The 20843-nt window shown below is 45.6% G+C and overlaps 1 protein-coding gene across 5 annotated transcripts in view; it reads left to right on the top strand.

The window, feature by feature from the left end:
- Positions 1-219: 219 nt before the first annotated feature.
- Positions 220-20843, top strand: part of DAPK1 (death associated protein kinase 1) — a 194530-nt gene continuing 173906 nt past the window's right edge. The window contains exons 1-2 of one of the 5 annotated variants that reach the window (XM_066256949.1): positions 220-428; positions 1520-1690. In XM_066256949.1, the coding sequence (XP_066113046.1) occupies positions 1629-1690 (62 nt within the window). In that variant the 5' untranslated portion in view covers positions 220-428; positions 1520-1628. Of the gene's footprint in view, positions 692-1078; positions 1211-1274; positions 1398-1519; positions 1691-20843 lie in introns of those variants that run through there. The other 4 variants (XM_066256947.1, XM_066256945.1, XM_066256946.1 and 1 more) reach the window with 4 other exon arrangements.

The raw sequence follows: 20843 nt of genomic DNA, 5'->3' as shown, positions 1-20843 counted from the left end.
TATTGTCTCGATAGCACTGATCTCTTCAAAACAATCTTGTTTATTTGCTTACAGTTTCTCCATCAGAATGTAAGTTTCACAGAGGCAGGAATTATTATTTTTTATTAATCTATTTTAGTCTCAGTGATTTTTCCGTGGCGAGCACCATTCCTGGCACACAGCTTGCGATCAAACACTTTTGCGGGACGCAGGAATCATATTACTCTAAAACCCAGCCGAAGGGTGGCAGCGTAGCGGCGTGTCACAGATGGGGCAGCCACCTTGCTAGCTGCTGCGCTCGGTCCTCTCGCGGCGTGGGTGTGGGGTGAGTGGGTGTGTGCGGGGGTGCGCGGTAGAGCGCGCCAGCGAGCGACTCCGGAGCGCTGAGCAGAGAGGAGCACCGAGCGCCGCTCCAAGCCCGCAGCGCCGCGGGGCCAGGCTGCTTGGAGGTGGGTGGGCCGTGCAACTAGCCCGCCCGCGGGGTCCCCATTGGTCGCTTGCCGGCCGTCCTGCGCCCGGAAGCCGGTGAGGAGCCGAGGGGCTGCTCCGGAGCCGGAGCGGGAGAGCCCCGCTGAGCAGACGCCGGGGCGGACGCGCGGGATCCGCGTCTCGGACTCGCTCCCTCCCTGCGCTCACGCCGCCGCACCACTGGAGCCTGCGATCGGCCTTCGACAGCACTCCGGAGGGATCCGGGCAGCTCCTGGGCGCCCGGGTGAGTGGCCGCGCGCGGCTCCCCTGCTCCTCCCGGGCCCCGTCGCCTGCTTTTGCTTTCGCCGCCACAGCCCGGCGGGGTTTTGTCGGGGCAGCGCCCCGGGGCACCAGGAAGGCCAAGGCGGGGAAACTTGGCTGCGGGGAGAAGTGTGATCGCAGCCAGGAGGCGCCCCCATCCCCGCCGGCCGGGTAGGAACAGGTGGCGCGGGCCCGGCCGAGCGCTTTGTGTCAGGGCGCGGAGACCAGCAGCGGGCGGCCGCGCCTCCCTCGGCCGCTCCCTTCCCTCCCCTGCTCCCCCGGGCGGCCGCACGCCGGGTCGGCGGGGTAACGGAGCGTAAATCGCCAGGAATGTGCCTCTAGGGACTGCCTAGCTAGAGGGAGGAGAGGGGGTAGCTGCGGAGGTGCGGGAGCCGTGTGTTGGCGCGGGGGCTGCACCGCCGCTGCATGTTGAAGAGTGATGCTTCCATCCAGAAGCGTTCCGCCTGGGCAAGCGCTTCATTCTTCCGCGGCGCCCCTGGAGGTAGAGAGCTGGGTGGGCGTGTGTGCAGAGAAAGGGGAGGCGGAGAGGCCAGTCACTTCCGGAGCTGGTTCTTATCAGGGCAGAGCGCCCTGTTTTCGGGGCGCGGACCTTGGGGTGTGGTTGTGCCCGGCCCCAAGCGCGCAGGCGATGCCGGGCTGGGGGCTTCCCTGCTGGATTTTAACAAAAGGTACTCCCCTCCACCTGATGGGAGGGGCAGTTCGGGATAAGTGGTCTTCAGCGAGCGGGTCTTAGCCCTGGGGGTTGTTATTTTATTAGTATTATTGCCATTTTTATTTTTATTTTTTTAAGGACTGCAGACTGATGCATGAGGGGGCCCATGGAGGCGCAGGAGCGGTGGTGATGGTTTCGGAAGCGGAGCTGAAGTACGCTGGGCTTTGGTGAGACTTGACAGTTGATCATGACCGTGTTCAGGCAGGAAAACGTGGATGATTACTACGACACCGGCGAGGAACTTGGCAGGTACTGGGGGTGCCAGAGATGCATGCTACCGGGTTGTAGGAATGCATGATGTTGGGGACAGTGAACGGTGAACAAGTGCAGTTTGAACCGGGCATCTCCCTCATCTTTCCAGGAAATGCGCAAATTATAGAGAAAAGAGTTATCCAGTGAGGGCTGGGGACCAGAAATAAACCACATACTCCAAAGTACTGGGAGTGGAAAGGCAGTTTCAATGTTAGATTATGATGCGAGTGTATTGATCAAGACTCCTGGACAAGAGCAGATTTGAATAGTGTGCAGTAACTTTTGTCACCTTTTGCCCTTAAGAGGCAAGGAGGCAAACGCTCAGCTATAATTGCGAATGGAGTTAGCTCTTCTGTGTGATTTAAACAGAAAATACAAAGTAATTAATAGGCTTTTAAAATCTTCATTCTATCCCTCCTTCTACCCTATATGGAGACTTGCCAGATGTTGATGTCCGGCTTGGATTTTGAAACTGACTCAAACCAGGAATTAATTACCCAGTTGATGTTAGTGGTGGCTTTGGTTTCATTCCTAACGTTAAATTTTTACTTACTTTTTTTTTTTTAATTATTTATTTATTTATTCATTTTAGAGAGGAGAGGGAGAGACAGAGAGAGAGAAGGTGGGGAGGAGCTAGAAGCATCAACTCCCATATGTGCCTTGACCAGGCAAGCCCAGGGTTTTGAACCGGCGACCTCAGCATTTCCAGGTCGACGCTTTATCCACTGCGCCACCACCGGTCAGGCCCTAACGTTAAATTTTTAATAAATCAATGAGTGAGAGACTAATATTCAGAATCTGTTCCATTGCTGTAGGAGCTGTAATTCCGAGTGTAAAGTCTTTCAGTTTCTAGGACAAAGAACGATTTCTTTGGGGGCATCTAAGGGCTGGATTGGCTCCCTTTGACTGGGTATTTGATAGGGTGTGTTGAGCGCCTTTCTGTCTAACTTGAGCAGAAAACCCAGTTTGACACCGAAATTTTAAATTCAACCTATGGAATTTAACTGCATTGTATTTGTATTGTGAGTAAAGTAGGCAGAAAGATCATTAAACAAACAAAATATGTGTGTATTGACTTACACTTGTATCAAAATATGTATTTTTCCATATACACTTGATGTCCTGATACAAAGCTTCCTTTTAGTGAAAAGGAAATTTACGAATACCCACACCCTACATTACCTAGTGAGAATTATGAAAGTTAAGCTTCACAAATTTTTTTCAAGTTCAAGTAATGGTGCAGAATGCAAGCAATTTTTAAAAAGTTACTGTAGCAACATATTTCTGTATATGTTTGGTTTTGACTGAGACCATAACTGGCTTTGGAGTTGCTTGTTATATATTGAAGATTTACTGAGTGCAGAAATCATAAGGAAAGCTCTCAAAAATCATGTTCATGGATATGTTTAGGATTAAGATTTAAAGTATGTGGTTGAAATACTTGGTTTAACTAGAATTAAATTATTTTAGCCCTGTGGTTTTCAGCAAGATGATTGGCACGTGGTGTTTTTCTTTGAAAGTCGTGGGTGGAAGGTGGAAAACCATATTTTGATTCTGTTTGTGTATTGTGGCCTAATTATATAAATTTTCTTATAGAGAGATGATTAAAATTAGGTGACATGATTACTTTGTAGATTAAGTATATCAACCTTATTTTTCTTAAGATCTTTTGGTAGAGTTAGGTGTTATGAGAAAGAAAAAGACACGAGACCTTCCCTGTACAGGCGTGAGGAGTCTGCCATCTTTATTTTGTGGGTGTGATGAGCCCTCTGCTTCTGTGCTGGGGGGTGGTTTGCAGATTTGTACTAGATTTGTCACTAGATACTGACTGTGTATACATTTTTGTGTATAACTTTCTCCTCACTTTGCAAGAATAATTGACAACTTGTTTCTTGAATAATTTAATTTTTGTGACCTGTGACTGAAAAAAGTGCTCTGAAAAACTGAGTTGGGAATTTTTTTTTTTTAATTTTTTTTTTTTAATTTTATTTATTCATTTTTAGAGAGGAGAGAGAGACAGAAGGGGGGAGGAGCTGGAAGCATCAACTCCCATATGTGCCTTGACCAGGCAAGCCCAGGGTTTCGAACCAGCAACCTCAGCATTTCCAGGTCGATGCTTTATCTACTGCGCCACCACAGGTCAGGCGAGTTGGGAATTTTTAAAAAGAAAGCATACCAGCTAGTTGCTACAATATCTTTTGGTTTCATCTAAAAATGGATTTAAATGGTTTATTTTCTTTAAAGTCCTGTGATTTTTATGTTTGCCTTGGAAATAGTTACTTCCAGAGAACAAGTCCTGATGTCAGATAGACACATAAGAAAGAGGCTGCTTCATGAGTTGGAGGCAGGAGTTTCGTGCCAGAAATGGAAATGGGCAGATATTTAACACTCAAGCAAGTTACACTCAGACCAACATCTAGGATTTAAGACGTTACCTATGGACTATAATCGTCAGTCATCTAAATAATACTTATTTACTTACCGTATAAATGTACTGAGACAAGGTCCACGGCAACAGGAGAGAAGAAGGGTTTTTAAATAAGTAGAACATTATTATTGTTTTATTTTACTTTTAGGAAAACAGTATGTATGTGAGAGAGTGAGTATGTGGGTGTGTCTGTGTGTCTGTGTCTGTCAGTCTATCTGTATATGTATGATAGTTTTGTCTGTACGGCCCCAGACTATTGCAAAAGCTTGCTTTGAACTATAAGGAACTTTATAAAGTATAAACATTGCAGTAGTGATACAGCAGACAGACCACTGAACAGATATCCTGGTCCAAAATCAGCTCTGCAGCTTGCTAGCTTTATAGCCTTGAACAGGTCATTTACTTTCTCTGACCCTCAGAATCTTCATCTAAAAAATGAGAGACCTAGTGATTATTTCATGGCTATTGAGAAAATCAAGTCATCTAACACATGTAAAAGTATATTATCAACAGTAAAGAGTTAAACAAATATGGATATCATCTGCAGGACTAGCCAAGACATGTGGGCATCCAGGCAGGCTAATAAGTTGGCCTGCAACTCAGTATTTTAAGTACTTGCTTACCAGTGTGGGGGAGGGTGGCCCTGTGGGGAAAGGGTCATGGGAGACGCGTTGCTGCCAGCACTTGGTCTCTCCGCTCTGGTTCTAAATAATGCACCTTTCTCTGGCCTCGAACATGCACACCTTCCCAGTGGAAACAAGTCCCTGCAGTGAATGAACATCATCTTTAGAAGGCTGTTTGGTGACCTTCTATATTGACTCCAGGAGGCCCTGTGGGGTCTCGCCCTCTGTCCCACTGCAGGGGGTGGAAAAAAGAACTTCCATCACATGTAGTGGTCTATGGGAGGAGTTCTTATAAATGCAGATTTTTCCATCTGCTATTATACTTGGGTTGTTTTAATGCCCCAGGCGTCTCTTATCAGTTGGCACTTGGAGCAGCTGCAAGCTGGCTTGTCCCACCATTGGGCTCTGGTTACACCCTTGGCTGCGGTTCCGCCTAACCTGTGAGCTCTCTGGGCACCTGTCTGAACACTGCTGTCCTGAGGACCTGGCCTTCTTCCCTCTTCTACTGTCTGACCTTACATGATCTTAAGACCTGTGTCTCACCTTCTGAGTGAATACTTCCTCCATGCTTTCTCCCTTTTAGGAGCCAGATGACTTGCTGTCTGAAATAAGCCACTGGTCCAAGACCACAGACTGCCCTGTGTTGTGCCCCGTCCTTGCTTTGTGTTATTGTCATCCTTGTAGCCAGCTTGAAAGTACTTTCAGGTGGTCTTTTTCCCCCTGGGTGTTCAGTGTGCTGTATAACACCAGGCAAAGTTTGATTGATGCCTGAATGAGTTAAGCAGGTTGGCAGGTGCAACGTTGAGACCAGAATAGGGATTTAAGATACAAATGGCAATGCAGGGACTTACGCTGCTAGAGAGGCAGCATGCGGTGTAGTTTAGCCACGACACACTCATTTGGAAAATGGGGAGACTCCTACCTTTGCAGGATGTTGTGAGAATCAGACACAGTGGTTACAAACACCTGACACATAGTCACTGCCTGTGATATTATTTTTAACAACCTGTTTTTCCTATCACAGTATTTACCACGTTGCATAGTCAGTATTTATTTGATCATATGCTTTCCCCAGAGGTTGTCACAGAGTTTGTGATTTTTTTTTTTTGTACCCTTCCAAAGCCAGAAACCGGGAGGCAGTCAGACAGACTCCCACATACGCCCTACCGGGATCCACCCGGCACGCCCACCAGGGGGCGATGCTCTGCCCATCTGGAGTGTCGCTCTGCTGTGACCAGAGCCATTCTAGCACCTGAGGCAGAGGCCACAGAGCCATCCTCAGTGCCCGGGCAAACTTTGCTCCAGTGGAGCCTTGGCTGTGGGAGGGGAAGAGAGAGACAGAGAGGAAGGAGAGGGGGAGGGGTGGAGAAGCAGATGGGCGCTTCTCCTGTGTGCCCCAGCCGGGAATCGAACCTGGGACTCCCGCACGCCAGGCCGACACTCTACCACTGAGCCAACCGGCCAGGGCCAGAGTTTGTGGTTTTTGACTTGCACATCATTTTTATCTCTAATGCCTAATTAGATATGTGACAATAGGTGCTCAATAAATGCTTGCTGATTAAATGAATGGATTAATATAGAGAGAGTACACACATGCACATGCACACAGATGTATGTATGCATATGTGTGTATTTATATATATGTATATATGTATATGTACACATATGTATATGGCCCTCGATAAATGATGAGTGGTGGAGATGAACTTAGGACATGAAAAGGCTGCAGCTCATGAAAATAAAAGCTTCCTTTGCTTTTGCATTCTCTGTGCTGGAACACTAATGTGCACAGCAGCCAAAACTTCCAAGCACAAGATCAGTGTAAACAAGACAAGGCAGAGCATTAAATATTTTACATTGCTTTGGAGGGTTGCTAGATGCTAATAATTCAAATGTAAAATGTTCTCATTTTGGCATGAAATCCACAGGCACTGTAACTGAAGCAAGGAATGGTAAGAACCCCTGACAGTCCAAGTACAGCTTTGAGTTGGTTTGCTGCAGACTGCAAGAGTGAGTCCTAAGTATTCTGGCACCCCTGTTTAGACGTAAGAGAGACTTGCCCTGGAGGGGAATGCAGGCCCAGGAGGCCGACCAGTGACAGCACCTTAGAGGACTGTGCTGAATGCCTTTTTCCTCTTTGCCTTTCATGTCCTGCAGGCCCTCAGATAAGTTCGAATATATGTATTAGAGGCCATAGTCGGTGACTATTAAATTCTGTGCACTTTAGGAAGGTCTAATGATGGTCTTCTAGGATGTGAAGGGAGGGCATTATGATGGTAGTGAGTGACAGTTTGGTTGAATGCTTGCTTGCTAGCACTGGGGATATGTCTCTGGGCCACTCGCAGGCATAATTTAGGTTCCATGGGGCTAGGAACCTAGGGGATCAAGGTTCTTACTGATGGAGAAACCATGGAGCACTGAGGCTGACTTCTTGGTCCCTCTGGGTCCTTGTATCCTAAGTTGGTGTCTTACCCAGTCATTTAGGAACCTAAAGGTCCCATAACATTGACACATCCCTGCAAAGCTGTGAAATACACACAGGAAGTTTACGGGGATGGGTGCTCAGATGAATTTCAGTAATTTGATACAGGGGTAATACCTGAAGCGATGACATTGTCAGACATGTCCTCTTGTCTCCAGCAAAGTTATAAGTCCTTGAAGGCAGAGACCATTTCCTCCCAGATGGGGTGAAGCACAGACACATGCTGCTAGACTCCTTTGGAGATGGTGTGGCATAAGCCACTTGAGTGACAAGATTAAGATTAATTTGTCTGCCCTGGTTTTCTGCAGAAAATGTGTTAGGAATGTTCACCCATAATTCTAGCCAACTGCTTGTGGGTCCCTAACCTCACCAGGCATGTTGATCTCACTAGTCAACCTTGTAGGCCTGCGGTCCCCACTTTCAAAGAGAAAACCTGCTAGGAAGTCTCTCCTTCTTAGTAGAAAGTTATTTCTGATCCTGAGACAAAAAAAATGCCTCCTATGGATGGGAGGGAAGGGTCTTCTATTGGTGAGGGCCCCCTAGCGAGCCTTAGGCATCTAGACCTAGAAGAAGCCAGAGCCGTCAGCATCCTCCCTTCTTGTTTCATCCAGTCGGTGCTTAGCAGGTCAGGTGCCTTTCTCAAGGCAGCTGGTTAGTAGGTTGCAAGAGGTGGACCCAGAAACCCAGACAGATTGCTTCATTTTGTTTGTTCCCTACACAGCTTATGATTTGACAGATTTTTGTATGGAAGGCAAATAAAGTTGCTCTTTAAGAGAAGTGATCTGGGCAGCCATCTGATGACAATCCATTTTAACATCTTCTTTAGAGAGGATGGTACCGTTTGACCAAAGGCTTTCCCTTTCGCCCTGGCCAAAGGCTTTGACCTCAGCACTCGCATGGGCACTTGACTCCACGCGGGACCTTCTTTCTCTTTCCATATGGCTTGTGCCCCAGTTATGAATGGTATTAGTGTGTGGCATAGTTTCACACAAGTCCCAGCGTTAATAGTTCAGCTTTTTAGAAAATTCACAGAATATTTTTATTATTATTTAACCTTTAAGTAATATAATGTGTAAGAATTTAGGCTCTGTCTGATAGGCTGCCCCCTAAATGACAGTTTCTCATTTCATTAAGTGGCACTAGTCTGTCTGGTTTAAAGTGGGTGTGTGATTGTTTGAGACTATGTAGAGGGTAATACTTAATTGTTTTGCTTTGGTTTGTTATGGTAAATTATCAAAACAGAATACACCATCTCTTGGCCTTGAAGGAGAGTACATGGAAGTTCTATTATTTATAATAAATTCAATTTATCCCTTTGTCACATTCTAAATGAATTCCTTTAAATGTACAGTTAAGAGATAGGAGAAAGATTGATATTTGGTTTCTCTACATCATTTAACTAAAATAGGTTTAAAATAGCTTTGTTTAACTAGTTAATTTTTTTAGGGATAACAGAAAGTGTGGTTGTACCCCAATTCTAGATTTAATGTGTTAGAGAGTTTTTACAACGAAAAAGTCTAAAACCTAAAATAGTTGTGTCTTATTTCAATCCCAGTCCAAAAGAAAACAAAACTGTCATGTGCTAGTAACTAATCTCTGGTGATAGCTGACAAGTGTGATCCTTAGTGACTCTTGTTTATCACTTCTGTCTTTTTAGGTGACGTTGAAAGCCAGTGTGGCTTACAGATCACAGTGTGGTCATTTAAGTATAATGTTGCTTACCTCTGAGAAATGACTGTGGGCTTTTCCCCTTATATTCTTGTTGACATTTCTATTGTGAGCTTGATAAATTTTATTCTATAACATAATATACAATATATTCAGAGACATCAGGAGGGGAAGTGGAGAGGGAGAATGTTGTTGATTTTTTCCCCCTTTATAAACACATTCAGCTTTGGATAAAAAACAATGAACAAATGAATGCTGTAAACTGCTAATCACTGGTTTTTTAAAAGTTTATATTGATGGTGCTTATAGTCATAGCCTAATGGTTTTGGCAGGGAGATTTGGCTCTGAGTACCGACTCTTTTGGGACATTTTTGTATGTGTGCTGTCCAAATTATTCTTATTTAGATATAATGTCAGTGATGAATGGGGCTAGTTTTTAAAAATCACAATTACAGTTGATGTTGTACATCTTTACCTTTAAGGAATGAGCTAATTTCCATTCCCCCCCCCCCATTGTTGAATAATTCTTTCTATAGTTCATTGTTAGAAAAATGGAAGCTTTGAAACTATGCAAAGTTTTTCTTTTTAACTGAAAAAGAGTGTCAGGATTTTTAACCCTTTACAGTACTTTAATCCTCCATGCTCTTGTTCCAGGATCCCCAGTACAGATTTTTTTAGTTGAAAAAGCAGTGTAGGGAAATAGTCAATGCCCCCACCCTTGGAGTCTCACTGTGAAAAGGATTAGCTTTTCCTATGAGGTTCCTGTCTGTGTATATGCGGGAGGGTAGCGATGACTTAGGTGATTCGTGGAAACTGACGGGCACACTGGGACAAAGAGGGCAGGGCTCGGGAGAGAAGTCAGTAGATAGTGCTGATACAGTTCTAATGTCCCCATTCTCTTCTGAGAAGCTCTTCTAAATCTGTGTAGAATTCAAATATATTTCTTCTCTTGCCATCTGTGGTTTATGGGTAAGCAGTGGAAATGTGTATCTCTGGGAAAGTGATGAGAGGCTGCAACCTTTTGAGTGTAATATTTAATAGGCTGTGAGTTACAAGCTGCTTCGCTTAACAAAAACAGAGCTATGGCACTGAAGGTATATGGCTACTGTAAGATTAGACTTTTAACAGCTAATTGCTCAAGTTTGAGATGCTGACTTGCACACGATACACAGGGGAGCTGTCCTTAGAAATTCGGTAAGCCAAAAAGCTCTAAGAGGTCATTTGCGATCTTACAAATATTGTTTTCTTGGTGTATAAATCAGTACAATTGAGAGCAGAGCCTGCCAGAAGTTTCCACGGCACACCTGGCGTGTGTATATAGAAAGTTGTCTTTCTGAATGCTGTCTTTGCCACTGGGGTACCCAGGATCAGCATGTGAACTGCGGGCAGTGAAGCCAGAACTGCCACCAAGTTTGTCCTCAGCAGCTCCTCCTGCTTCAGATCGGGTTTGCTTCCTTCCCCATCACAGCGTGGAGTAGCCCCTTTCCTGGCAGCTTACGCTACTGTGCGGACCGGTAGTGCATTGGCACCAGTGTGCTCGGGACCAGGCCTGGCTGACTTAACACATTGCTGCTCTTTTTTCTCCCTGATGTCCCTTTTTCCACATTGTACAATTGGAACGAAGTGGAATCCTCACCTGTCATCCCCATTTGGTGCTGAACCTGTAAGATGACTGCTTGGGGCTCTGTTCTTTCTTGGTGTTTCTCTGCATTGTAATTCAAACAAGCTTTGGGATAGATGGGAGATATTTACAGACTTTCCATTTAGAATTGATTAGGATTTGCTCCAAGTACCATCATATATCCCCCTCCCCCAGTCCCATGTAGAGTTTAAGCAGCTGACTCAATTGTTTGGAAGAGGAAGCGCATTAGTACAAGTGGAATCTTTTCCAGGACATAGTGTATCAGTCTGTGTTTTGCTCCCCACCCTTGTCTGGCACAGAGAGGTAGGAATGCTGGCCAGCGGAGCCACGGACAGGCGGGGTAAGCCTAGCGACAGTGTGCAGAGGGCCCTTGGTTTTGGTAATGTGATTCAGGCACTGAATGAATATATCCTGTTTTATAGTTATCACCAAATTTTGTAAGCCTTATCTTCAGAAGCAACATTTTCTTTAGTGCAGGCAATTTTTAAAAATTATCTACATTAGAAGTTACAACCTGGAGAAATAAGCAAACGGGAAATGACCTGGCCAGTTTCGAGCGCACCCTCGCCCAGCATGTGCACTTTCTCAGTGCCTACATCCCGTAACGACTTGCATTAAATAACTGGCCACTTTGTATTCTCACACAGTTGGTTGATGCATGTGATTCTTGGCTCTCGCCACCAATGGCGAGTTTTGTGCAAGTAGAAAACAAGACTTTTTGTCTCTTGTGGTGGGAGGGAGTCATCGAAGCGGACTGTAGGCTTTGTTTGTTTCTTTATGAAGGTACATATCCAGAAATGAGAATGAATGCGGTTCAGAGCTTTGAACCCAAAGTCCTGACTCTACAATGTGCTTACAGTTACTATGGCAAAGTTACTTGACTTCTGTGAGACTCACTTTTCTCATCTGTAAAATAGGGATAATGGTTACACTTACCTCAAGGTTGTTGTAAGGGTGAGTGTCATGTGTGTGAAGTGCTTGGTCCGATACGAGGCACACAGTAAGTGCTCAGAGGGGTGGTGGCTGTGTAACAGGACAGAGTGCGAATGAGAGCAGGATGGGAGAGACTGTGTAACATGCCTCTGAATCTGTGTCCTGCTTCTTCTCTGTTTATCTCTCATTTCTCTGCCCAGGTGGCCCGATGCCCAGGGGTAGGAGTGGGGTGAGAGTGGCGGTGAGGGCTCACTTCTCAGTTCTTTCCTTTTTCTTTCTCTTTTCCTTTCTCTTCTCCCTCTCTGCTCATCTTGGGCTCAGCCTACAGGTTGAGCACATTCTGCCAAGTTTGACCTTGCTCATCCTGTTTTCCCTTTGAGGAGTCCCTGCCCCATTCAGGTGTAAATCCAGGACCTTATTTATGTGCTGGGCTTCCTCTATCAGCCCCCTGATAGCCTGGTAGGGTGATTCTTAGATTTCCTGAGAAACAAATTAGCTAGGAATTTAACTGTGCATTCAAAAGCCCTGCTGGAGACAGGGCTTAAGGAGATGCCATTTTCAAAGCCTACCTGGCTTCCTTGGGAAGAGGGCAGGAGAAGCTAAAGTTAAAGAGTTTCTATTAAGATGGAAAGAGATGCATTCTGGGAAGCTGGAGCAAGTAAAAGCTGCCAGAATTTGCAGGGAGAAGTGAGCTGCTCAGCGAGAGAGCTGCTCCTGAATACTCAGAGGGATGGTCTTCCCGGCGCTGTTAGGAACTGCAGATATGTCAACATGCAGATTCATGTTTTAATATGGTGTATGTACTTTAAGTGCCTGAAATGTCAATTTTATTTTGCTAGCTGCTTTTTAAGTTAAAAACCATCTTAGACAACCAAATAAGACCCGAGGAATTTGATTGGAGAAACCAATTGCTGATTTTTGTAATGGATCTCTATGGAGGAAGCAGCTGAAATGAGTGCGTGGGCCCCTGCGCCCCTGACCATGATGAGCTTACTACAGAATGCAAGGCATACGGTGGATCTGAGCCTCCATTCATTTCTGACACATGCTGATTTAAGATGTGAAAATGAGTGCTTGGCCAAGCCAAAACTGCCCGTGCCAAGAAAAGCCTATTAGGTTGGTGGCTGAAAGGCTGAATTGTTAGGATTTACTTAACGGCAAGGCTCTGCCAGCTGCTGGGAGTAAGTGCCCACTTACACGTTTGAGTGCCCGTCCTTGTTCCCCTGGACTGGGGTCTCATTTGTGCAAAGAACATGGCCACATGTGAGGCCACTTTAAAAGGATGCTTCCTTATTCTTTGGGCCCATTAAGTGGGTATCTTTAGTTCTTACTGGTAACATAAAGCGCTCACAAATTTGAAAAGGAAAATGCCGGGAAATTGAGTCTATAAGGTGCATTCAGCCTGACCAGGTGGTGGTGCAGTGGATAGAGCGTTGGACTGGGATGCAGAGGACCCAGGTTCAAAACCCGGAGGTCGCTGGCTTGAGCAAGGGGTCACTTGGTCTGCTGTAGCCCCCCCCCCCCGTCAAGGCACATATGAGAAAGTAATCAATGAACAACTAAGGTGCTGCAGTGAAGAATTGATGCTTCTCATCACTTTCCCTTCCTGTCTGTCCCTATCTGTTCCTCTCTCTGTCTCTGTCACAAAATTAAAAAAAAAGGTGCATTCAGGTGAAATATCAAGGAATGACGATGTTAAACTATAGTCAACATGTGTGGACTATTCAACAAAACTGTCATGGAAATCATACTATTTGTCTGACATTTATTCATTCATCCAGGCTTGATTGGACATCTGAATGTTATGGTGCTTATTGGGGTGTTGGGAAGGACCTCACATCTCAACATATTCTAATCCAATAGAATAGACAGATTTTACACAGCCAGTGAAAATGGAAAACCAAAGTAAGAAGTGAGAGAAATCAAGTTTTAAAAACTTGTTTTGGTGTTCAGGCAAAGAAAGACCATTCATTCATTCAGATGCTTGTGGAAACATAAAGATATGAACAGGGCAATGGCCAATTGTTATCTCAGCGGTAAAGCATCGGCCTGGCAGGTAGAAATCTCAGGTTGAGAATCAGTCTGGGCACACAGGAGAAATGACCATCTACTTCTCCACCCCTTCCCTTTCTCTTTTTTTTTCTCTCTCTCCCCCTCCTGCAGCCATGGCTTAAATGGTTTAAGCAAGTTGGCCCTGGGCACTGAGGATGGCTCCATGGCCTTGCCTCAGGCACTAAAATAGCCTGGTTGCTGAGCAACAGGGCAGTGGTCCCAGATGGGCAGAGCATCGCCTGGTGGGGGGCTTGCCAGATGGATCGCATGCAAGACTCTGTTCTTCTGCCTCCCTGCCTCTCACTTAGTAAATAATAATAATAATAATAATAATAATAATAATAATCAATAATAAGATATGAGCAGGTAGGTGTAGGAGCACCTATGTATGTGTCTCTGTCCATATATTCCCTGGAAGAAACTGGAAACCAAGCATGAAGAAGGAGACAAGGAGACTAATATTTACTGGGAACCCATTCTAGACCAGGAGCTGGAGGTAGGTATCGTAATCTACCCTTTACAGACAGGGAAACTGAGGTTCAGAAAGACATTAGACTTAGATAATATGTTTAGAATGGTGGAGGTAACTATCAAACACCCCAAAATGCTAAGCAGAGTCTGGAAATTGGGTGATAGGTGGTGCGGTTCACTTTGTGACCTATTCCTCTGTCACTGTCTCAGAAGGGAAGTCTAAAATATTTTTAAAGTTTCTACAGTGCCAGGCTCATACGATGTGTTCAAGACACGTTTCCTTCCTTCCTGTACTAGTTCTCAACCTTAGCACCAGTGACAGTTTGGTCAGGTGGCGTGCTGTGCATTGTAGGATGTTTAGAGGGATCCCTTGCCCCTCTCCCTTTGAATGCCAGTAACATCCTGTCCCAGTTGGGACAATGAAAATATTTCCAGACATTGCTAAAAGTCTCTTGAAGGATACCGCTGACCCATTGAGAACCACTGGGCTACAGACTCAAGACAGAAAAAGCGTTGACTGATGGACCTAGGGTTTGGAGCTGGTAGTAGGCAAGGAGGATCCTGCACCTAGCGAGGAAGAAAATGCCCTTGCAAGAAGGTATTGACCGTGGTGTTCAGAGCTGGGAAGGAAGAGAGTGGATGGAAGTGAGAGGTCTGGGGCAGTGGCTGCTTTAGTCTGGCTTTGATGTGCTATCCTAGGAAGGAACAGGTCAGTTATGTCCTAGAGGCTTAGGGTGGGACTGACAATGAGTAAGACCTAGAGAGGCTGCTGGTCAGACTTCCTGATGCCGCCTGGGTGTGAGAGCCACCCATGGGTAACTTCGCAGCTTCCCCTGCACCCTGCCTAGCTGAGCAGACTGCTGTGAGTCATCGTGCAGAGCCAACACTGCCTGACCTCGCCCTACCTCCTTCTCTCCCAAGGCTGGTGCTCTGCTGCCATCTTGATAGCTCTGTTTTTAACTTGCTTTAATAGCTGTGCCTTTTGTCATGCTGATTCCTAATTTTTAGTCAAGCCTAGATAACTCCTTGTTTTTTATTCTCTTTTCATTCTCTTAGGCCCTCAGTTTCCACCTTCTCAGCAGGCTGAGTAGTATAGCACAGTGGTCCCCAACCCCCGGGCCGCGGACCGGTACCGGTCCATGGGCCATTTGGTACTAGTCCGCAGAGAAAGAATAAATAACTTACATTATTTCCGTTTTATTTATATTTAAGTCTGAACGATGTTTTATTTTTAAAAAATGACCAGATTCCCTCTGTTACATCCATCTAAGACTCATTCTTGACGCTTGTCTTGGTCACGTGATACATTTATCCGTCCCACCCTTAAGGCTGGTCTGTGAAAATATTTTTTGACATTAAACCGGTCCATGGCCCAAAAAAGGTTGGGGACCACTGGTATAGCATGCTCTGTGACTGGGGAGCCCACACAGCTTAGATATTGCTTCAAATATCCGCTCTTTATAACAGGGCTTTTAAGGGTAAAAGATCAGGTCTGGGGACCCCTGGCAAGTGGTGTAAGAATGCTTTCTGCTTTGCCTTCAGCTCCCTGGGGAGGGGCATGTGTGTGGAAGTCAAATGGGGAAGCTGGTCAGGATGGGAGGCCATAAAGGGACAGGGGCTGATTTGGAAGACACATGGAAAGGGACATGTGTGTCAGTCAGGGTGCCGGCCGGAAAGAGTCCACACCTGATAGTCTAGATCAGGGGTCTCAAACTCGCGGCCCGCCGAACAATTTTGTGCGGCCCGCAGACTAATCCACAAAGTTCAAAATATTTTGGATAAAATTAAGTAAGCCTAGGGGCCTACTTGTATTTTTCATTTCTCTAGCATCCTAGCTAGATATTAGCTTAGTTAACAGCAGTTGTGATGAGAACTACAGTTTCTGGTCGTTTTGTGACACTGAGTAAACTGCATGTACGATTGTGCTTGTTGTACTGATTTTTTTTTGTTTTCAACTGCAGTGAGAAAAGTGTTGCGTAACAGTTGCCTTTTGTAGACCTAGTGCGGCCCGCCGAATGGCTGTGATCTTGCTCTGCGGCCCACATGCTGAGTTGAGTTTGAGACCCCTGGTCTAGATGAAGGTTTTAAGATGGCCAAGTATGCAGTGTCTGGGGATTCCACTGGCTGAGAGCTGGAGCCACCAAAGAGGGCCACCTGTAGTTGCCATGTCAGGGAAGAAGCACCCACTTCTCTTTCCTCCTGCCTGCCAACCTCCGGCCAGTGCCTCCCATTAACCACCTGCAGGGAGCCAGAGTGGTGCACTATTCAAGGGCAGCCTCCTGGCTGGGCAGAGGGAGTGAAGAACAGGTTGGTTGGGGGAGGGTAGCCATGGACAGAGGCAGAGAAGGAGAGTAACCAGGAGAGAGACGTCCAGTAGTGGCAATAGGGAAATGATACAGGTTTGCTATGTGACTGCTCCCCTCTTGGTGCACACGATCCAAATCTATGTTATCAATATGATGGACACTCCTCTCTACTATGAATACTGGGTTTACAGTCCATTCTCCCCGAGAAGACATTCCTGACCATCCCCTTGAAAGCGATGCCCTCCTCTTGCAGATTCCTGGAGTATTTTCTCTGACACAGTCATCCACATTTAGACTCCTCACATTGCATTGCTAGCTCTGTGCGTGCACATGCGTGTGTGTGTGTGTGTGTGTGTGTCTTCCCTCGATTGCCACTTAAGGTATCCTAATTCTTTTGTTCCCAGCTTCTTGTGAAGAGAAGATATTCCAGAAATATCTATTGTTCAATGATCAATTACCTTAAATAGTCAGAATCACAAAATTCTGAAATGAAGGAGGGTAGTCATCATTCCTATGAGTCTTAAAAGTGGAGAAATAATCACTAAAAAGTCCCTTAACAGGCCCTGGCCGGTTGGCTCAGCCGTAGAGCGTCGGCCTGGCGTGCGGGGGACCTGGGTTCGATTCCCGGCCAGGGCACATAGGAGAAGCACCCATTTGCTTCTCCACCCCCCCTTCCTCTCTGTCTCTCTCTTCCCCTCCCGCAGCCAAGGCTCCATTGGAGCAAAGATGGCCCGGGCGCTGGGGATGGCTCCTTGGCCTCTGCCCCAGGTGCTAGAGTGGCTCTTGTTGCGGCAGAGCGGCGCCCCAGAGGGGCAGAGCATCGCCCCCTGGTGGGCAGAGCATCGCCCCCTGGTGGGCAGAGCATTGCCCTTGGTGGGCGTGCCGGGTGGATCCCGGTCGGGCGCATACGGGAGTCTATCTGACTGTCTCTCCCCGTTTCCAGCTTCAGAAAAATACAAAAAAAAAAAAAAAAGTCCCTTAACATGCACAGTATGTTTTCATCATCACAAAAGCCCTGAGAGGCATCAACCCTGCCTCGGTACAAAGTGGGTTCGGTATCCTCTGCTAGCTGGAGAGTAGGAACAAGGACAAAATGGTGGTGCCCTCTCCACTGGGGCATACTGATGGTTTCCCCAAAACCTGTCGGAACTTTTTAGCATGTTTTCTATTCTCAGTGTCATATACAGTTTTAAAATTTCAAGTATGAAGGGAGAGGTGAGTATAGTGGGAGGAAAATATGGTTCATCCCATTGCAGTTACTGGAGGGAATAGATACCAGGAGCAGTAGGCACTGATGTGCCCTACATTATAGCCTGGGTGGTTCTTGGAGAAAGCAGGCATCCATCTGTGCCTAGGCTGCGAGCACAGCCATGCTTGCCCGGGAATATTGGCAACTTAAAAAGGAAAACCTAAGGGATTTGATGTTAAACCCGTTGGGAACTGGCAATCTCCCTGCTAACAGTCAGTCCTCCCAAATTTGCTTTCCTTTTTTATGATGCTTGAAAATTGGGGCTTCAGAAAGAAAAGAGAGAGTTTTAAGATGGAATTGACTTCTTCCCCAGTAAATTATTTTAATTGATTCTAGGACACGTAGAAAGGTGTATCATATGTTCTGAAAGGATAGGATTTAATTAGGGTTTAAAATTAGTTCTGTAGGAAGTGCTTGGAGTTGTACCCAGGGAGGAACAGAGGGTTCCAGTGGAATTGTGTAGACGGGCTGGTGAGGAAAGGCTTCTGCTGCGGCGGGTTCGGGAGCATTGCCAGCCTTCCGACCAGGTGTCAGCCTCCTGCACTCGAGCCAGTGGAGGCTCTGCCCGGTGTAAGGGTGTGAGAGGACCCGGAGAGCTTGCCCCTGAGCAGACAGGGACAGCTGGACCCAGAGCAGTTTTCAACGTGGTATCTTGCTCTTGTTCCTTGGGTTACACTTCTTCCTATGACAAGAAAGAGGTTCAAGTCAAGAAGACAGTGGCCTGAGAGCCGAATGTCACTGGGAAAGTTGTTTGGAGCAGGCATTTCAAAATCAGCCACTGTGCGGCGGGAGGAGTGAGGATACTGGTGCACTAGAGTCAGCTTGAGAGCTTCTAGTTTCCCACTGACCCCAGAAGGTCAGCGGGAAGTGGGATTTTATGCTTCTCTTATTGATTAGGAAACTAGAACTTCGAGCATTTAGGCTTGAGGTCGCAAGGTTTAATTCAGTGTGAATTGAAACGTATGTATTTATGTTTGTATGGAAAATAATACATCAGTAAATAATAACACAAGAGTAAACTCTTTCACATACTCACAACTGTAAACCTACTCTTGTTCCACCCTGTACTACTTACGTGTGTGTATAATATTATACAGTTGGCCCTTGAAAAAAGCAAGGATTAGTAATTCTGATGCCCTGTGCAGCCAAAAGTCTACATATACCTTTTTTAAAAATTGATTGCTTTTAGAGAGACAGAGAACGGAAGGGGGGGGAGAGAGAGAGAGAGAAATATTCATTTGTTGTTATACTTAGTTGTGCATTCATTGGTTGCTTCCCGTACGTTCCCTGCCTGGGAATCAAACCCACAACCTTGTCATTTCCAGATGACGCTCCAGCTGACTGTGCTAACCAGCCAGGGCCTCCACATACAACTTTTCACTCCCTAAAATCTTAACTACTTATAGCTTGCTGTCGACTAGGAGCTTTTCAAATAACATAATCAATTAACATATATTTTGAATGTTATATGTATTTTATATACAATATTATGACAATAAAGTAGCTAGAAAAAAGAAAATGTTATTTAAAAAATCATGTTATAGTACTCTATGTATTTATTGAAAAAAATCTGCGTATAGGTGGACCCGTGCAGTTCAAACCCGTGTTGTTCATGGGTCATCTCACATGTGTATACACATACACACATTTATTACACATTTTACTGATATGAGAGATGTATAACACAATTTATAAATAAAAACAAAATATAGGTAGTCTTTTTTTTTTTTTAAGCAAGAGAGACAGAGAGAGAGAGGGACAGACAGACAGGAAGGGAGAGAGATGAGAAGCATCGACTCGTCGTTGCGGCACTTAGTTGTTCACTGATTACTTTCTCATAAGTGCCCTGACCCGGGGATTGCAGCTGAGCCAGTAAACCCATGTCCAAGCCAGCAACCTTGGACTCAAGCCAGCAAGCAATCTTGGGTTTCAAGTGAGCAACCCCTGGGCTCAAGCCAGTGATCATGGGGTCATGTCTACGATTCCACACTCAAGCCGGTGACCCTGTGCTCAAGCTAGTGACCCCACGCTCAAGCTGATGAGCCCATACTCGAGTCAGATGAGCCTGTGCTCAAGCCGGTGACCTCGGGAGTTTGAACTGGGTCCTCAGCATTAATGCTTTATTCACTGAACCACCACCTGGTCAGGCAAAATATGCATAGTCTTTATTGGAAGTTCCATATAGCCAATTAAGTCTCACAGAACACTTGCATTCACTTTTGCCATGGCTGACCTATGGTTGATAACGTTTTGATAAATGGAATTTCATTTTGACTTGCTAATTCTTTTCCCAATAAATTTATTGCCATTAAATCTGACTTGTGATCTACTGTTAGACTATTTCTCACACTTGTACAAATGCTATTCATCAAACTAAATCTTTCACCTTCAGTACTGCTGACTGCTGTAGTGCTATCTTTTTAGTTTTTGGTGTCATTTTAGGGATTGGGATAGAGTTTGATTCTACACTATTTTAACAATGACTGCGTTTAACAACCAGCTAACGAAATTCCTGCAGAAGGAACAGTGGGTTCTTGTGAGCTGGCATGGCAGATTCGGCCCTCCCAGCTCTGTTGTTCAGGTCTGGACAGGCAGGTGCTCAGCTCTCCTACTCACTGTTGAGCCCCAGTCCCAAAGATGATGCTGATTGTGTGGCTAGAGACTCAGTCGTATTGGTGGCGTGGAGGAGTGAAGTTTCAAAACTGAGACCGGGAGTCAGTTCATGGGACTCCATTTGTCCTTGGTTGTCAGTGAGGAAATTGAGGAGTAAAGGGGCACCAGAGACCATCTCCACCATTGAGCTAGCTGACAGAGAGGATGCCTTCTGGTAGGATGTTAGCACTCGGGGCAGTGTGACACAGACTAGAGGGGACAGCATCTCCTTTGGTGGCCTTTTTTTCCAGCTTTGTTTGATCTGGCAGTTTCTTACCCATCTTCTAGGAAAAATAAGGCCTTCTTCTCTAGCAGTATGGTGACTTCTGGTTTATTCTTTTTCTCCTTATAACATACCTTGAAAATAATTTCATTACAAAAGAAATGCCTCTTTCTGTTCTGTGGGTTTACTGTCATTTATTGAACTCTCTCCCTATCTGTAAACTTTCAGAGGTTTTTGTTGTTGTTACAAATAATTCTTCAGTGGATACCTTTGTGTATAAAATGTTCAAATTATCTGTAGGATAAATTCCCAGAAGTGGATTGCTGAGTCAGAGGGCATAAGCGTTTGTCATTCTGGTAGGCATTGCTGAGTTGCTCTTCACATAATTCACATAAGATGAGTAGTTTGCAACCCAACCACC

The sequence above is a fragment of the Saccopteryx bilineata genome, chromosome 2 (assembly GCF_036850765.1).
Source record: "Saccopteryx bilineata isolate mSacBil1 chromosome 2, mSacBil1_pri_phased_curated, whole genome shotgun sequence".
NCBI lineage: Eukaryota > Metazoa > Chordata > Mammalia > Chiroptera > Emballonuridae > Saccopteryx > Saccopteryx bilineata.
The sequence above is the reverse complement of the archived record's forward strand: the minus strand, read 5'-3'. Positions and strand labels throughout refer to the sequence as shown.